Source organism: Spermophilus citellus (assembly GCF_964194105.1).
Source record: "Spermophilus citellus genome assembly, chromosome: 8".
Lineage (NCBI taxonomy): Eukaryota > Metazoa > Chordata > Mammalia > Rodentia > Sciuridae > Spermophilus > Spermophilus citellus.
The window spans coordinates 31302551-31321329 of record NC_138189.1 but is presented as its reverse complement, the minus strand read 5'-3'; the positions used below and the strand labels follow the sequence as shown (position 1 = coordinate 31321329).

The 18779-nt window shown below is 39.2% G+C and overlaps 2 protein-coding genes across 3 annotated transcripts in view; one reads left to right on the top strand and one right to left on the bottom strand.

The window, feature by feature from the left end:
• The first annotated feature begins 65 nt into the window (after nucleotides 1–65).
• On the top strand, nucleotides 66–5169 carry RPL9 (ribosomal protein L9). 2 transcript variants are annotated; one of them, XM_081304885.1, is made up of 7 exons: nucleotides 66–542; nucleotides 626–741; nucleotides 1291–1386; nucleotides 2271–2403; nucleotides 3589–3669; nucleotides 4450–4566; nucleotides 5031–5169. In XM_081304885.1, exons 1-6 carry the CDS (start codon nucleotides 497–499, stop codon nucleotides 4554–4556), a joined length of 579 nt encoding a protein of 192 aa, XP_081161011.1. In that variant the 5' UTR covers nucleotides 66–496; the 3' UTR covers nucleotides 4557–4566; nucleotides 5031–5169. The 2 variants fall into 2 exon arrangements, with proteins under 2 accessions (XP_081161011.1, XP_081161012.1); XM_081304886.1 differs by having other exon boundaries at nucleotides 67–542; nucleotides 2331–2403.
• A 3295-nt stretch (nucleotides 5170–8464) lies between these two features.
• The window catches only part of KLB (klotho beta), a gene marked incomplete at its 5' end in the record, with an annotated part of 33677 nt that continues 23362 nt past the window's right edge, over nucleotides 8465–18779 (bottom strand). Inside the window, 3 exons of the mRNA XM_081304878.1 lie at nucleotides 8465–10333; nucleotides 11113–12256; nucleotides 18307–18575. Of these exons, the coding sequence (XP_081161004.1) occupies nucleotides 9945–10333; nucleotides 11113–12256; nucleotides 18307–18575 (1802 nt within the window). The 3' untranslated portion in view covers nucleotides 8465–9944. The remainder of the gene's footprint in view (nucleotides 10334–11112; nucleotides 12257–18306; nucleotides 18576–18779) is intronic.

Here is an 18779-nt window from a genome sequence, read left to right as displayed (position 1 = left end):
AGTCCTTACGGGCTACAAATACGTGATGACGAAAGACGCTCTCTCTTTCCGGTATCTACTGCGAGGTGAGGAGGATAGTGTTTTCTGTGGGCCCTGGGAATCTGAAGCCATCGGCTCTAGGAAAGCTAACAGCATGGGTTTTGCGCTCTCAGCTTTTACCCTGGTTGTCTCCCGGCGCGGCGAGTGCCGTGTGGATCTGCTGGCGCGAGATGCGAGTTCTGTATTGGGGCTTTAGGCCTAACCCTACCGCTCTGCCTTACCGGGATGGCGCGCAGGCTGGGATTCCAGGGTTGGGCCGACAGTGTGTTAGCCAGCAAGGCTTCGTAACCACCTTTTTGGGGGCTGCATCTACCAGCCCCGGACGCACCGGAGGCCACTCTTAGTTTGGGTCATCTTATATCCTCCCACGTCTCCCGGCACTTTCCTGTGGGAGTGGAACTCTGTTTGGCGAAAACACTCCCTGCACTGGCCTGACTCCAAGTGTTTGTGTTTCAGAATGAAGACCATTCTCAGCAATCAGACTGTCGACATTCCAGAAAATGGTACGGTACTTGCGGTTTTTCTGATGGGTGTTTACTACGTGTTCTAAACCTTCTGTAATCTCAGAATTCATTCTCTCTCGTAGTCGACATTACTCTGAAGGGACGCACAGTTATTGTGAAGGGCCCAAGAGGAACCCTCCGGAGGGATTTCAATCATATCAATGTGGAACTCAGCCTCCTTGGAAAGAAAAAGAAGAGGGTAAGGTGTAGATAACTTATGTTGCTCGTTCGGATGGTAGTTATCTATAATAGCATTAAATTTGGTTGCTTGTAAAGTTTCCCAATTGAGCAACGTTTGGCTTTTAAGTTTAGCATCCAAAATAAATTTTGCTTTAATGAGGTTGGAATATCAAATTCTGAATACAATATACTGTAAAGCTCAATATCTAGTAGTCATTCTCAAAGCGGTTTTAATACTAATACAAGTTAAATTTATTTATGTGATTGCTTAAAAAGTAAGAATTTAAACCAGTAATGGGGATTTTTTTGGACTTGATTTTATTTTCCAGTGGTGAAGTTTGTTGCAACTTGTTTGGGAGTTTTCAACGTGAATCTGAGTACCTTTGGTGTACAGCAATAAAAACATTGTCAAATGTAGGAGACTTTGTATGTGGTTGGATTTTCCCAGTTGAAAATCCTATGCTTTAATTGGGATTAATTCTAGAATCTAGAGTAATTCATTGGGAAAAAAAATGAACTGTTCTCCTTCAAGCCTACTTATTTATGGGAAGTTTTTGTTGTGTTACAGCTACGGGTTGACAAATGGTGGGGAAATAGAAAGGAACTGGCCACTGTTCGCACCATCTGTAGTCATGTACAGAACATGATCAAGGGTGTTACACTGGTAAGCTGACTGATAAAGACATTCCCCCACTCCTTTATTTTACTTTTGAAAGTTTTCTAAGCTGTATTATGTGTGTGTGTGTGTGTGTGTGTGTATTGTATATAGAGAGAGATGTCTATGGCCAGGAATGGATTATCCATAAGAGTAGGCTGAGGGTGTGGAACTTTTTTGACTGTAGTGCTGGAGCTCGAACCCAAGCTGGTGCCAAGTGCTCTATCACTGAGCCACATCCTATTTATTTATTATTAATAGAAAATCTGCTATACCATAGCACATAGATAGGCTTTGCTTACTTAATGGTAAGCCACCATTAGGACCCTACAACCCTGCCTGTTTCCCATTTAGGGAAACAGAATAGTGCATGTCTGATGTCACTATTGATTTCAAGCCTCCCACCCCTAAAGTAAAGTTTGTGTTGACTTGTGTGTATGCATTAAAACCTGGTCCCTCTAGACTATACCTAATAAGGGAATCCTGCGCTTAACCTATTATGGACCTATTAAATGTTTCTACTGTGTATCCCTGATTCAAGACTAAATTCCTTGAAGGTAGAAGCCATGTCATACTTGATATTCTCAATTCTGCCATTAGTCTTAGTAAATGTTAGTCTGAAAATGTGGGATTTGGGGGGTTCTCATTAAAAGGTTTACTGTGGGCATAAAGGTAACAAAATAAGTGCTTCTTTAAGAAGCTTTGCTGTCCAGTGAGGAGACGTAAAATTGTGTACCTATAGTGTACCAGTAATAAAAATGTTAGGAGGGTTAGTACAGGTGTCAGTTGTTAGGAAACCTTGACAATGAATGCAATATGGGAACTGTTAAGTTTTTAAATTATAAGTAACATAAGCATCCTACTGAATTTTAAAGTGAATTTCTTCTAACTAGGGCTTCCGTTACAAGATGAGGTCTGTGTATGCTCACTTCCCCATCAACGTTGTTATTCAGGAGAATGGGTCTCTGGTTGAAATCCGAAATTTCTTGGGTGAAAAATACATCCGCAGGGTTCGGATGAGGACAGGTATGTTGTATGTGCCCTCAGATATGATTCAGAAATTGTAAGTCTTTTGAAGCCTGTTTTTTTGGGTTGGTTGTGACTATAAATATTTCAGAATTGTCTAAGGATATATTGCTCTAAGGATAGCTTTGAACTTGTGATCCTCCTGCCTCTGTCTCCCAAATTTCTGGGATTACAGGCAAGTGCTACCATATCTGGCTGCATTGTGATGTTTTGATGGACATATGCATAAGTAGAATGATCAAATTAGGATATTTAACATGTTCATCTCCTATTTCTTGGTGATAAAAACTTTTAGATTCCAAAAATATCTTCTGCCTAGGTTTAAATTTCAATTCTTGCTTGGAGCATTTTGTTTCTCTGTAGCTTATTGTACTCATCTGTTTAGTGGGAACTATATTATGACCAAATGAGTTTAAAATTTAAAAGCATTCAAAATAGTGCTTCTCTAGAACAGTAAACCTTTAGTTTTATGTATTTCCCCCCCAGTGTGCCCTTTTTTTTTTAAAGAGAATTTTTTTTTAATATTTATTTTTTAGTTCTCGGCAGACACAACATCTTTGTTTGTATATGGTGCTGAGGATCGAACCCAGGCCGCGCTACTGCTTGAGCCACATCCCCAGCCCCCGCCCCCCCCCCCCCAGTGTGCTCTTGGTTAGGGTGGGGAAGAGGGGAAAGAAAGGAAATCTCTGTGCCAATTTCTATGTAATAGCTGTTTTCTGCAACATTTAATGAGAATCCCCATGTAAAAAATAAACTTTTGGGGATAATAAATATGTACAAAGAGTTGGTACAGAACTTTGTTTTTGGTGCAGGAATTGAACCCAGGGGTGTGTAACCACCACTAAGCTACATCCCTAGTCCTTTTTTATTTTGAGACAGGGTCTCTAAGTTGCTGAGGCTAGTCTCAAAGCCTCCCAAATTATTAGGATAACAAGTGTGAAACACTATGCCTAGCTTGGTATAGAGCCAACTAAGTTGTACTGTCGAGTCTCTGAGTCTGACTATGATTCATTCCAGCCAGAACACAAATTTTAAAATTTTGGCTGATATAAGCCAGATCCTATAAAGCAAAAACCTCAAGAGAAAATTGGTTTGTTGTATGGAATTTTAAATGGAGTTAATTATTAGTGGGATTTAAGTATTTGTTTATTCTAACACCATGCAAATACTTTTTTGCCTTTTCAGGTGTTGCTTGTTCAGTGTCTCAAGCTCAGAAAGATGAATTAATCCTTGAAGGAAATGATATTGAACTTGTTTCAAATTCAGGTTTGTATGTTCTCAATACCAATTATGCCTGCAAAATTTTGTTTAAATTTTAAATAAAAAGTTGACTCTGGGCTGGGATTGTGGCTCAGCGGTAGAGTGCTCGCCTAGCACGGACGGGACCCGGGTTCGATCCTCAGCACCACATAAAAATAAAGGCATTGTGTTATATCCATCTACACCTAAAAAATAAATATTTTTTTAAAAGGTTGACTCGATGCTCTGGGACTTTTAAGTATTTCACTTAAAGCAGTCTTGTAAGGACAGGGACACAGTGTGAGAAATGTGTTATTAGGCATTGTTAGTATGAATGTCAAAGTGTACACAAAACTTGATGGTACAGATTGTTCACTGAACATGGTCCTTGGTACAGTCAAGAGACCACGTAGAAAAGTGTATATACACAAGTTGCCAGCAAAACATGGCATATTGTTTGATAACCTTTTTTCAGTAGATAGAAGATTTAGATTAAAAAGTGTAGTAAGTAGTTGTTTATTATGATTATCAAGTATCCTATGTATAATTGTGTTGTATACTTTTGACAGGCAACACAATAAATATTTTTCACACTTGTGAAAAAAGTTTGTTCTTGCTGCCATCACCAAGAACAAATGTGAGTGATGTGTTCACTAGTACAGTTTCACTAGATGTAGAAAATTTTTGTCTCTGTTATTACCTTATGGAATCATTGCTGTATATTTGGTTCATTGTTAACCAAAATGTGCTGTACCTGATTGCTTTTTAAGATTAAATAATTGACTTTTTTTTTTATTATTCCTATAGCCGCTTTAATTCAGCAAGCCACAACAGTGAAAAACAAGGATATCAGAAAATTTTTGGATGGTATTTATGTTTCTGAAAAAGGAACAGTTCAGCAGGCTGATGAATAAGATCTAAGAGGTAGGTTCTTTAGTGTCTGTTTTTGTTTTGTGTTACTAGGGATTAAACTCAGGGCTTTGCACATGCTAGGCAAGAGCTCCACTATTAAGTTATATCCCCAGCTCTTTATGCTAAGTTACCTAGGCTGGCCTAGAACTTGTTATCCTCCTGCCTCTGTCTTCTAAGTAGTTGGGATCACAGGTGAGCACTATCATGCCTGCTAATGTCTATAAGATTGATTACTGCTTTAGATGGGTTTTTAATATACTGAGACTTAAATAGAGCTTGCTGAGCATGAGCAACGTGTCTAGGCTCCATTCCTCATTCTCCAAAAAGAAAGAAGACTTAAATTGAAATTATATTAATGGTAGAGAATGGAGCACAGTAAGTTCTAAGTTTACAGTTTACTATGAACAATATATTTAACGATAATTTACAACTTTAATGGACAAAGGTAACTGATGGAGATATTTTTCTTTTTACAGATGTCCAGTCACAGAAACACGTCCTGGAGTCAATTTGATATTTCACTGATGCAATAAAAGATCTCTTATTGACTTTGGACTTAATCCTTTCCAACGGGTTGATAAACTTTAGTGTCCTTTCAAAGGAACAGAACAGAAATTTTTTTTCTAGTTTATTTTTTTCTTCTTGGGAACAAGTGGTTTGAATCTGGTTCTTGAATACTAGGTAAATCTCAGGCAAAAAGAAATTGGTACCTGTGACAGGCAACGTCTACCTAGTTTTTCAATGGATAGAGAGCTTTGGGGAAGTTCTGAAGGGGTTTTAATATTTTTGAGGCATGAATTTGAATATTTGGTGAGGTAGGTGCACTCTAGTCACTTGTGGAAAAGTTCTGAGAAATGAAACAATATACTCAGGATGGAGATGTGCAGTTAATTTGTGAAATATTGCTGACCATATTACTGTTGTGCTCTAAGATTTCAATAATCTTGTCCTGCCTCAAGCCAGTAGTATGTATTTTGATTTTTTTGTTTTGAGACAAGGTCTCATAAAGTTATTGAAGCTGGCCTTAAATTTGCAACCTTGCCTCAGTTGTTGAGATAGGCATGAGCCACCACACCTGTCTCTTAGCCGTCTACTAGTGTGTCCAGGACCTTTATTTTTACATACCAGAGTTCTTAACCACTGAGCCACACCCCAGCCCTTTTTATTTTTCTATTTTGGTTAGAGTGTCTTCTAGGTTGCTGAGGCTGTCTTTAAACTTGCCATTCTCCTTCCTGCCTCAGCCTCCAGAGCTGCTAGGATTATAGGCTTGAGCCACCATGTCCACCCCCACTTGGTATTCTAAAAGCACAACTTACATTATATCTTCATTCCCTGTCAGAGTTTTTTAAGTATTATGTAATAATATTTTACTAGACTTACATTTATTTATTATAGCACCTTTTTTCCCCCCTAATTTTTTTAAATTGACAACTATTGAAGCTGAAAGGGCTTTGTTATACTATTACAGTGTTTGAAAATGGTAGAAAATGAAACAACCTTGACTTTCACTTTGATTATTGGTTCTTCACACTCCCTCTGGTAGTGGGTATTGTACTGAGGATTGAACCACTGAGCCACATCTGCAGCCCTATTTTGTATCTTAGAGATAGGGTCTCACTGAGTTGCTCAGTGCATCCATCACTGTTGCTGAGACTGGCTTTGAACTTGCAAGCTACAGGGAAGGATGTTCTTTTTGAAGCAGTATTTTTCACAGGTTTTTTTTTGTTTTGGTACTGGGGTGTTTGAGCAATGAGCCACATCCCCACTCCTTTTTATTTTTAGACAGGGTTTGCTAAGTTGTTTAGGCTCTCTTAAGTTGTTAAAGCTGGATTTGAACTTGTGATCCTCTTGCCTTGGCCTCCTGAGCTACTTGGGTTGCAGGTGTATACCATCACTCCTGAATTAAGCCTATAAGTTTTTAAAACTTGCCTGCTTTCACACTTGAGTTTTTATATTTTTTATTACTATTTTTTGCAGTGCTGGAGATTGAACACACCTTTGAGCATGCTAGACAAACATTCTGCCACTTAGCTGTATCCTCAAACTTTAAGTTTACTTTGTTGATTTTCAATATCAAGCAAGTTCTTTCCCTTTAAAAAGGGTTTTATAGCTGAAGTATGGCAATCCCCTTCAATGGCATAGTAAAACCTACCTTGATCACCCTATTTAAAAACATTGCATTAGTTCATCCAGTAATCTTGCTCCTGTTGCACTTGATTCTGTCCGTAGCATTTATAAACATTTACAGTTCACCTTGTTGAGTTTTGTATTCTTTCTTCTGTTAGAATACAACTGTTAGGGGGATGCAATCTTCTGTGCTGCTTCATTTCAAGAATATGGAAAAATGGCACATCATTGTTTGCTGAGTGGAAACTATTGGTGAAATTTTGAGGGGTGAGGAAGAAATTTCAAAGTGGCAGTATTATAGTAAGCTAGAGACATTAGGAATGAAATAGCAATATGTGGGTAGTTGCTGCTGTGCAAATAGATTCCTCCAGGAGTGAACTGATGCTAGGTATGACCTGGTAACTTGGAGAGTAATTTCCACAAAACTAGGGTGTGGTGACAGTCAAACCCAACTTTTAGGTCAGGTGTTTACATTTTACTAATGGATGCACATTCCCAGAGGTAACTTGCCCAGTTGGGGCAGAGTAAGTCAAAATCCACTCACCAGAATGTTAGCTAAATATATAGTAAGCATAAACCCAGTGAGGTGTTTTTGGTTTTTGATTTACAGGGACTTGGACCCCATCCTACTGTGTGATAGGCAAGTGCTCTTTGAGACAACAAAGTTGCCCAGGGTGACCTTGAGTTTGCAATTCTTTGGCCTCAGCCTCTTGAGTTATCAGTGTTCCTCACTGTACCCAACTTAAATTGATTTTTTTTTAATAAACCTGAATATTTTAGTAACCTTAGTAGATCATGAGCCATATTAAATATTTTTTAAAAAATTTTTTAGTTGTAGATGGTCATAATATCTTTATTTATTTTTATGTGGTGCTGGGGATAGAACCCAGGGTCTCAAGCCCCATGTTAAATATTTAAGGTTTTTCATATGACAATGACTTAAATACTCCCAAAGTGGCATTAAGGGAAGACTTAAGCTTTAAGCTAAGGAACTTGGCTATTTGGGGGAGTTTATGGCAAAGTAATTTGAAAAGGGAAACCATGTTTTTAAGAATACGTAATGTAAACATTAAAAAATAGGCCAGATGTGTACATGCATGCCTGTAGTCTCAACTATTAGGAAGGTTGAGGTAGAATCTGAAGTTAAAGGCCAACCTTGACAATTTAGTGAAACTCTGTCTCAAAATATAAGAAGGACTGGGGAAAAGAAAGTCTAATAAACTCAGAAATCATAAATAACGAGATACTTGAATCAGGGCACAAGATATTTGAAGACTAGAAAACAAAACCTGAAAATGTTTGTTATTCTGACCACATGTTTTTTTCAACACCTTGATGTTAAAAGAGGTTGATGAGTTGATAATGAATTGTTCAATTGACACCAAAGATTTTCATTGTAACTCTTGGGTCAGGGTGAGCCTATGTGGCATAAAAGGGAGAAGCCAAGGGGGGGGGGGGGTTTGAGTGGGTGGTGGCTATGGTGGTGATGGTGGTGTGAGGCATGGAACCTAGGGCCTCAAGCCTGGAGCTTGCTAAGCAAGTGCTCTATCACTTAGCTGCAGCCCATCCAAGTGATTCTTCTAAATGACTTAACTTTTCTACATAGTCAACATGTTAGAACAATTGACCAATTATAATTATGCATAGCATTAGGCACAGTAAGTTCTCAAAGGGAAAAAAAATCTTGCAAAACATGCTTAAGACTAAGAAGGGTAAGAGAATGGGTATAATGGGAGAAAGAAGAGACAAAAGCAGGATTTTACCATTTGTATTTGACCAGCCACACAGCAAATTTATTGCCTATTCCTTAAGCATTTGCATGATCAATTTTCTCTTTACACCATCTTTGAAATATAATTGCTCTTCATGATCAGTTAGAATTCCAATTGTGTACATTTGACTTCTGACCACACCACTTTTTCAATACCTTGATGTTGAAAGAGGTTGATGGATTGATAATGAATTCTGGATACAATGAAAACTACCGTTAATTTAGGATAATTTCCTACTAAGGCTTTTTGAAACAAACTACTTTCCTTTGACTCTAAATTCCTGGAGTGGCCAGTGAATGTGTGCAAAAGCCATTATTTGAATATTTATTAATCTAAAAAATTATAAGCATAAATTGGTGTATATTCAGGTTCATTAAAAAAATACTCAGTTCAGATTTAAGAATTTACTTAATTCTAGCCTTACAAAGTGGTAAATAAAACAAAATAATTTTAACTCATTTAGACTAGTAATACTCAACTCATCCAGAGTCACATTGCTAGGTCCAGAAAGGGCCACACTTTGTATTTTGCTATATGCATGTAAAAAGCAGTGAAACTCTTTAGGGGGAAGAGCGGGTCTTATGGAATAATAATATGGTACTTTGCTATTGATAACCAATAAGTAAAATTTACATCTTTTTAGCTTTACTAAGTCTACCAAATCTTGTTTATCACTTCATGAAAATTGGGGAGAAGAAATGCTCAATTTATTTAAAGGTGAAATTTCTGTACTAGTCAGGTTGAGTGACTTCCTGTCTTCACAGACAGTTGGGTCCAGCTTTTAATCTTTATCCTGTGATCTTGCCATGAGATCAGTTATGGAAGTTGAATTTTTATAAAATTCACAAATCTAATAAGAGAGCTCACAAATTTAGATGTTTTAGAAATGCTTGATAATGTTTTTGAGAAAAACCTGTCTCACAAATTTAGATGTTTTTGAAATATTTGACAGGTTTTTTGAGAAAACAGATTGATGCACTTCAGAGTCTGCCATAACTGGCTATAGACAAGCACTGCTTACCTTGTTGAGATTTACTTTTCATTTCAGAACCACCCTGACCTAAAGGACAAAGCACCTTGTTAGAAGTGACAGAATGTCACCAACTATCCAGTTTAAAGAATAGTTTTAAATCTCTGCTATGGAGTCTGACAAACTTTCACTTTTTAAAAATAATTCTTTTAACCATGAGAAGATATTGATATTTAGAGAAGCTAGAGAATAATGATGGAAAATGCTTCCTGAAGCAATTTAACAGGTAATCCTCATAGTTTACAGTCATTGAAGTCTTATTCTTCAGCTCCAAGAACTGAATTTGTTGATGTCAACACCTAAGGGAAAGCTCACTTAAACCACACTGCAGAGACATCGATTGTCATCACCTTGATTACTGCTGTATCTCAAATTGTCTTCTTTCTTACACTATGCAGGAATACTGTAAGTTCCCAGTATATAGAACTGGAGTGAATTTTTTAAGCTGTGAAGACATCACTTTAGCTAAGGACTCTCTTGTGGCCTTGCTTTAATGGTATGTTTTGTAAGCTCTTTGCTTTCCAAAATTGATTTCTCTTTCGCTGATGTAAAATGGTGATTGATAATAGTAGAACCAGGGTGGAGAAGAAGCAACAACCAAAGAATATCAGTGGTTTCTTCTGCAGGAGAAATGAGCAGGCAATGCACTCTGCTTTTTCTTGAGTCTGATTACATCTAGGACTACTGTTCTCCAAAGGGAAGCCACTGCTGCTGATCAGGTGATTGTAAAATTGTATGGAGGATTTAGCTCTGAAATCAGATGTGAAGAATCCGAATCGAGGTTTAGATTTTTCTTCAGTAAGTTTGAATGCGTAATAGCCTTTGATTTTGACTTTATCAATAAGGTATGCTGAAAAATACCAAAAGTGGAAATCATTAATTACAGTGAAGTATCTTTGAATAAGAATTTAGTTTTCATTGAAACAAGCTAAACTTATGTCCATAAAATAAAATGTCATGATTCTCACTCATTGAAGGCTTTTTTTAACATTTTTTTTACAATCTATGAAAATAATTTTTTAAAGATTTGAAGTAAAACTGATATATAAATCATCCAAAAATATTTTAAAAAGCAAATTTAAGAAGCAGAGCCATGAACACAATAGTTCTTATCACATTTATTCTAAGAATCACAAGCAGAAAAATCTTGCCTGTCTGTCCTCATTCTGAATCTCAGATATGCTCTTGGTGCTGCCCAGTAACCACACTTGGTTTCCCTAAGCATTCATTCTTTTCTTACTTTCCTGCTCCTATAATTCTATAAAGTCTTACTGTCCTAATCCTACAATTCTATTTTTTGGGGGGTGGAGGGTACTGGGGATTGAACTCAGGGGCACTCAACCACTGAGCCACATCCCCAGCCCTATTTTGTATTTTATTTAGAGACAGGGTCTCACTGGGTTGCTTAGCACCTTGCTGTTGCTGAGGCTGGCTTTGAACTCAGGTCCTCCTGCCTCAGCCTCCCAAATCCTGGGATTACAGGCGTGCGCCACAGCGCCCAGCTCTAATCCTACAATTCTAAACAAAGCCAACAAGATCATTAATGAGCCTTCTCCCCTTGTTCTTTTGTTCCTGTCAGTTAACATGAACCTCACACCTTACTGTATCTAAGCTGGCCCCGAACCTCACCTTTCAGAGCCTCCTGAACGTACTTCTCCAAGTAGTACTTTCGGAGTTGATCATTTTCCAAAGACTGGTCGTCGATGCCATTGGCAGTGATGTAGATATCTACGTCTCCGTAGTTCTTCCGGATCCACCTGAGCAGCTTGCGCTCTCCCCAGGGCAGCACCGCCAGGCGAGTCGGGGAGCTCAGGCAGGTGATGTCTTGCAGGAACTGCACGTCCCTGTCCGAGTCGTAGCGGCTGCCGTTCTGCTGCTCGTGCAACACGTATCTAGTGGTGAAGTGGTTTAAGGCATAGAAGTCGGCGGCGCCCTTGACCAGCCTGCGCTCGTCCTCGGTGAAGTGAGGAAGCGCAGAGCTGGAAAGCCCTTGCCGATTCTTGGAGGCTATGTACTCCCTCATCGAGGTGGGGTAGTCCCCGGTCTTGAACAGAGGATCTGCGAACCAGGCAATCTCGAACTGGAGGAAGCGCTCCGCCGCCTTCCAGTGAGAGTCGACATAGGGGTTGGCTGGTTCCGCCCAGTCGGAATGCAAGGACAGCGACACCGCGCCACGCTGGGACAGTCTGTACTGCTGGTCATAGAGGTGCCAGACCAGGGCATGTGCGATCAGCAGATTGTGGGCTGCCCTGTAGGTGTCGTTACTAGTGCGGTTGTAGATGTCACTCAGCCGGTTAGGCTCATTGATGGTGATCCAGAGCTTCACCAAGTCTCCCAGCTCCTGGAAGCACAGCCCTGCGTAGTCCTGGAAGGCGGTGGCTGTCGACGGGTTCAGCCAGCCCCCGCTGTGTAATAGGGGCGTGGGGAGGCCTATATGGGCATGGGTGGGGTGATACAACGTGACCATTGGGGAGATGTTGAGCTTCAGCCCCTCGCTGATCACACACCTGTAGTACCTCAGAACTTGTTGGTTGACCTCAGACAGGTTGCCAGTGGGAAGGACTGAGGCCCAGTCCAGAGCAAACCGGTAGTGGGTGACTTTCATTCTGGTCAACATCTCAAGTTGTTTTTTGATGCTGACAAAATCTGTGCATTGAGCGGGCCGCGTTTTCAGCCTTACTCCTTCCACTCGGTGCAACAGTCTGTTGCCAGTGGCATTCCACAAGTACAGGTGAGGGTCAGTAAACTGTGGGGAGGAAGCCATCGACTCGGGCTGTGGGAAAAGAAGCACATTCAGATAAAGCACATGCTGGCTAACTGAGGCTCTCAGCAATACACCCTTTAAGAGGAAGAAGGGCCTGATCTTATGGGGCCTCTCAGGACAAGAGAGAAAATACATTATGCATATGTCCTTCATAATGACCTCTGTGTTCCGGCTGTTCTCCTGGCGATGCAGAGAAAAGGCCTGATGAATTGATTATCTTCCCTTCCAGCCGTTGGCATCTCCAGGGAAACCAGGAAACATAGGGAAGGAACCATACCCAGGGTTTGGCTTGGAAACAAATTGAGAAAAGACTGAGAAGCCATTTTCCAGCTCATTTCACCTAAAAATCCAGGTTATACAGTGGGGTCTCATGTGATTCTCTTCAAATGCATCAGGAAATTGGCTTGCTATCCTCAGTTAAAAGCAATTATGAAAGATGGATTCTAAACCCTGTCACAAATTGAAAACAAAGGTGAACCCACTTGAATCAATCTGTGAAATATGGTATATTAAGAACTATGTAATGTTTTGAACAACCAACAATAAAATAATTAAAAAAAAAAAAAAAGAAAGAAAACAAAGGTGTAAAGGAGTTCTCAGACCGCACTTGCATTTAGAGGGGACTGGTTGACAACAGCTCCAGTTCCTAAAAGAGACAGCAGGATGGGGGTAGGCAATGACTCCTTTCATTGGCTGAATGTACCTCTCAACTTCTTCTATTTGAAAAGTCCAATTGATATTATCTTTGCTTCAGGTGTAGCTCCCCCTACCCACGTGCCTGTCAAAATACAACTGTATCTCCCCCACCCGTAAATCTGTCAGAACACAGATTTATTTATCTAAAAGAAGATGATTGAATTCTTTCTCTATGCAAAGAACTTGGATTATGAATGGAAAGAATACCCATAAAATAAAATACCCATAAAACTCCCCACGTTGCCCCTTGGATCTGGTAGTGTCTCATTACAGTCTGTCTTAGTCTGTGCCTTTGAAACTTAGGCTTGGCAATTATATAGTGATGGAGCTGTCTCACCTGCCTCCCAGGTGTGTGGTGAGGAGTTGATGCTCTGCAAAAGGGCTCTGTCCGCCCTAAAGCACTGTATAAATGTAAGGTAGTCATGACTTGGGTTTAGTTTTCCCTGGATGCAATAATTGTCTTGTAGACCTTTGAGTCTAAACTAAAACAAAGGACTTAAAAAAAGGATTTCTAAATTTAAGACTAAAAAGGGCAAATAAATGTTCTGTACTTATGTTAAAGCACTTTTTCTTTTCATGACTGAGTTTAAATGCACCAGGGAAAATGATAATTAGCCTTTGGTAAATATTTTCCCTCTAATTGTTTTCTCATGTGTCATCTTTCATAGTATAATTACAAAACCATATTACTGCCCACTTGCCATCTGCCAACCAGTTATCTAGAACATTAAACTAGAGAACATTGATCATGTGAGCATGAAGTTTAATCTGGATATAATTAATTATTTAAGTGAAATCTTTCTACCCTATATGGTCAGTTTCAGTGTGTAGAAAAGCTGACGACATTATGATATTAAAAAGGTATTCACAAAGACAATCCTGCCATGCGGCAAGGCAAGATCAAATAAATATTTGTTACTTTTTTGTGTTTGTGGTACTGGGAATTGAACCCATGGATGCTTTACAACTGACCTATATTCCCAGTCCTTTCATTGTTTTATTTTGAGACAAAAGCTTGCTAAATTGCCTAAGCTAACCTTGAAAAATCCTGCCTCAGACTCTCAAATCACTGGGATTACAGATGTACACCATTGCGCCTGGTGGTTTTACTTTAAAAACTCTTCAGAAAGTATTAGTTTTAGACAGCAAGTGGGTTTGATTAGCCTGCAAAGAAATCTAGTTAAATATGATGAACCCTTAACCCAGCCCCAATTCCCAGATTTTGTTTTTAAAGTTGTGTTCCCCACTAAAAGGATCCTGGGCTCCTTGGAGAATTTTCTTTCAGGTCTGGGAGAGAAAAAGAATGAGGTGATGCTGGGGCATCTAGTGCTGGAAAACAAGGAAGTGCTTAAAAACTGGAAGGTAAATGTCAAAAGATATATGAGCAGCTTGAAGGGGTCCCGGTGTGACAAGTTGTGCATAAAAATAAATAATGTTATAAAGATAATAATGAATTACAAAAAGTTGAACTTCAGGGGCTGGGGATGTGGCTCAAGCGGTAGCGCGCTCGCCTGGCATGCGTGCAGCCCGGGTTCGATCCTCAGCACCACATACCAACAAAGATGTTGTGTCCACCGAGAACTAAAAAATAAATATTAAAAAAAATCTCTCTCTCTCCTCTCTCACTCTCTCTTTAAAAAAAAAAAAAAAAGTTGAACTTCAGAGAATCCAGCTAATAAGTGTAGAAGGAACAGTCTAATTCAAATTTCTCCATTTTGCTATCTATGAGAGGCAAGTTTCATGAATGAATTTTAAAAGAGTTGTTTGAATTATTGTTCAGGAACAGGATATTCATATATTCTCTGGGTATCATCATGAGATCACTTTTTTTGGTGGGGTACCAGGAATTAAACCCAGGGGCACTTAACCACTGAACCACAACCCCTGGCCCCCTTAATTTTTTTTTTTTTAATTTCAAGAGAGGGTCTCGAAATTTAGGGCCTTGCTAAGTTACTGAGGCTAGCTTTGAACTCACAATCCTCCTGCCTCAGCCTCCCAAGCCACTGGGATTACAGGAATGGGCCACTGCACCTGGCTTCATCTAATCACTTCCTAATTAAAAATAAAGGTACCATTTAATTAAGAGATCTGACAAGTGCCACCTTAACCAAGAAATCTGGTGACACTACTTCAACTGCATTGATATTTTCCATAATAAAACAAATTGACATCAGGTACCTCCTGTTGGGATGCACTGATAGTGCACAATATCATCTATTTATCATTTTTCCAAAACTGGTAAATTCAATCTAATAAAGAAATAATCAGAGAACTCCAAAGCATGAGACATTCTATAGTCAATTGGTCTGAATTTGTCAGAATTGCCAATACCATCAACTTTGAAGGAATTGTTCTGAATTAAAGAAGGCTAAAGATGAAAGATGTGGGCTGGGGATGTGGCTCAAGCGGTAGCGCTCGCCTGGGATGCGTACGGCCCAGGTTAGATCCTTAGCACATACAAAGATGTTGTGTCCGCCGATAACTAAAAAATAAATATTAAAAAAATTCTCTCTCTCTCTCTCTTTTAAAAAAAAATAAAATAAAAAAATAAAGATGAAAGACGTGTGACCTTTCTTTGCATTCTTGATCCAAAAATAATTTTAAATCTATAAAGGACATTTTTGGAATATTTAGAAAATTTGAATATGGATTGTTTATAAGATGGATTGAATCAATGTTAAATGTTCTGGGCCTCTTGATGATGGAGTGATACAGGAGAATGTCCTTGTTTTGGGAGATACATGCTGAAATATTTCGGGGTGGAGCATAATGATGTCTGCAATTTATCCGTGGTTCATAGAAGAGAGGGGCTGAGATAAAGTAGATGTGACAATGTTAGACGGCCCTGGTGGTGCACAACTATAATCTCAGAGGCTCAGGAGGCAGAAGCAGGAGGATCACAAGTTCAAGGCCTGCCTCAGAAACTTAGTAAGGCCCTAAGCAACTTAACAAGACCCTATCTTAAAAAATAAAACAGGCTGGGGATGAGCACCTGGGTTCAATCCCTGGTACCAAAAAAAAAAAAAAAAAACAAAAGTGACAACATGAATAATTGGTCAGTCTTGAGGAAGAGAATATGTGTTTTTGTTGTACAAGTTTCAAATTTTTCAAAATAAAATGTTGAAGGAACAAAGGATACTAGAGACTAGAGGAAAATAAGATGGGAATGTGTGGGGTTAGGTATAGTAATATTTTTGAACTGTTAATTTCATTTTGTTAGTCTTTCTGAAGACGATATCCAATTTTCTGCCCACATAGCATCTAGTCATACATCCTTTGGCTGATTTTTCAAAAACCAACATAATTTTCTTTGGCAAATCATTCATCCCCATTCTTAGTCCAAGTTGATGAACAGAAGCTGACTTTCCTGGGCTCCGAGGGGTGAGTATGAAACCAAGGCCTAACAGACCACAGAAATGATTTCCCCTCACACAGGATCAGTTCTTGCTCCTAAAACTAGGAGTAGGGCAGATATCACAGTGTCAATCACTGGGAAGCTGCTGGGTGTCTTCAGCTAAAGCAGGAACTTGAAGGTTGGATCTCCTGTACAGGTGGGAGAAGTAGCTCTTATATCCCCTCAAGTCTTTACCTGCCGGGTCTGGAGTTGTGAAAAATATCAACCTACTGAAGTCATAGGGAAAAGATGGTCATAGGAAGGAAGAAGTAGGAACTGGATAAATAGGTGGTTTAAGAGGGGACACAAGCAGAAGATGAATCATTGTTTATGTTACTTTTAATAGCCACAGGGGTTGAGATTCATAGCCTGTGAATATCAAAAATTACATATATATTTTTTTTGCACCAGGAAGTAAACCCGGGGATGTTTAACAACTGAGTCACATCCCTAGCCCTTTCTATTTTCTGTTTTGAAGCAGAGACTCACGAAGTTACTTAGGGCCTCACCAAATTGCTGAGGGACTGGTCTGGAATTTGTTATCCTCCTGTTTCAGCCTTCTAAATTCCTGGGATCACAGGTGTGCGCCACTATGCCTGTCAATAATCTGTGAACTTTGGTCACTTGTGGTTTGGACCCTTTTGTCTGGTCCCATTCCTGTACAACTCATTGTCTTTTCATACACTTCTAAAGTACAGGAAATTGTGTGTTATTGTGAAGTTCTATAGCATAGTATTCAGGAGACAGACCTAGGTAACCTGTGGGCAAGTTATGTAACTTCCCTAAACCTCAGCTTTCTGGTCTGTAAAATGAGATTTTTAAGATTAAATAGAATGTGCATGCATGCAATAGTTACATGCTTGGCAAAAAGTATGGGCTTTAAAAATAGTTATTAGGAAAAATTAAAAAAAAATAAAAGTAGTTCTTAGGGATGGGGCTGTAGCTCAGTGGCAGAGCGCTTGCCTAGCATGTGTGAGGCACTGAGTTCGATCCTCAGCACCACCTACAAATATAAAAAAATAAAATAAAGGCTTGCTGTCCATCTACAACTATAATAATTAAAAAAAATAAAAATAGTTATTTGGGAAAGAGCATTGTGTATCTGAAGGCTTCCAGACTGTCTGATAATAGTTCTGCCACTACTTGTGTTGCCTTGGGAAAATTGATAGGTCTCACTTTCCTGGCCTGTAAAATAAAGAATTTGGAATGGAAAGTCTCTACACCCATACCTGGCTCTAAAAGGTGATCTCATTCACTCACCTGATTCTAAGAGATGAGGACTTGCCATGTGCCTGGTGCTGCCCTACTAAAGCATACAACAGACATCAAATAATTAAACATCTCTGCCCTCACGCACCTTGCATGGTAGAGGAGAAGACAGGTGATAAATAAGAAAAATGGATAAGGTTCATAGTAAGTTAGATGGTGAAGAGTTCTGTATAGAAATACAGAGCAGGGAAGAGAGAATGTAATAGGGTGGATTTAGGGTTTTTGATTTCAGGGAAGTCTGATTGAGAAGGAGACATTTGAGCAAACATTGGAAAGAGGTGAATAATGAGATGTGGGGGGTGCTCCACTGGGATATGGAAATCTCAGAAGGCAAATTACCCAGATCTACTATTTGCTTAAATAAAGGACTGCTAATGATTTGCTTTTGGACAAACAAAAATATATAAAATTGTTTTTTCTCACAGAGAAATGGTCTTAAGTTCTGTCTGAACTATACACTTCCAGAGGGCAGCCTCTTGGTCACTTGGACTCCCTCACCAAGTAAACCTTCTGGCCCATGAAAATGTCTCAGCACTCATCTCCTTCTTCCTCTTTCTTCAACTCTGCTCCATTACCTCTAAATAACCATGGTATTTGACATTGCCTAATACCTATCTTCCTAGCTATCATTGAGTAAATGAAATAAAACATGGTGTCCTATCTTCTCCAGTTTATGGTTGATTTGGAGGTAGCCACTTACCTTAAGAACAGATTCAGTGATACCCCAGGAGAAGTCACAGGGAAACTGACCCTGCATATCTGGCGTGGACTCTTTCAAACTAAAACCATTTTCTTGTATGATCTGTTTATAGTAATGTGCTGAGGACTTGGGTTTTCTTTCTTTCTGTTTACTATTAAAATCCACATAAAATAATCCTCGCCGGGTGTTGTAAGCATCATGCCACTCAAAACCATCCAAGAGAGACCAGGCAGTATAACCAAACACTTGAATATCATCAATCCTTATTGCTGCACAAAGAAAAAAAAAGCAGAGACATTCAGAAAGGTAAACACTCCAATTTACAATTTCACTAACATGGCAGGGGACAGTGTATTGTGAAACCAACCTTTTCCTTGATTTGTGGGCCAGTTATATCAAATAGAAAATGCATGTTCCTTCCTGAAACATGGCAGTTATTTTCATCTAGAATGGTACCCCTATTCACATCACCC

Coding starts and splice junctions, on each gene's coding strand:
- RPL9 (XM_081304885.1), top strand. CDS start 497: ATGAAGACCATTCTCAGCAATCAGACTGTCGACATTCCAGAAAATG. Junction 1,387..2,270: donor TGATCAAGGGTGTTACACTG/GTAAGCTGACTG, acceptor TCTTCTAACTAG/GGCTTCCGTTACAAGATGAG. Junction 3,670..4,449: donor TGAACTTGTTTCAAATTCAG/GTTTGTATGTTC, acceptor TTATTCCTATAG/CCGCTTTAATTCAGCAAGCC.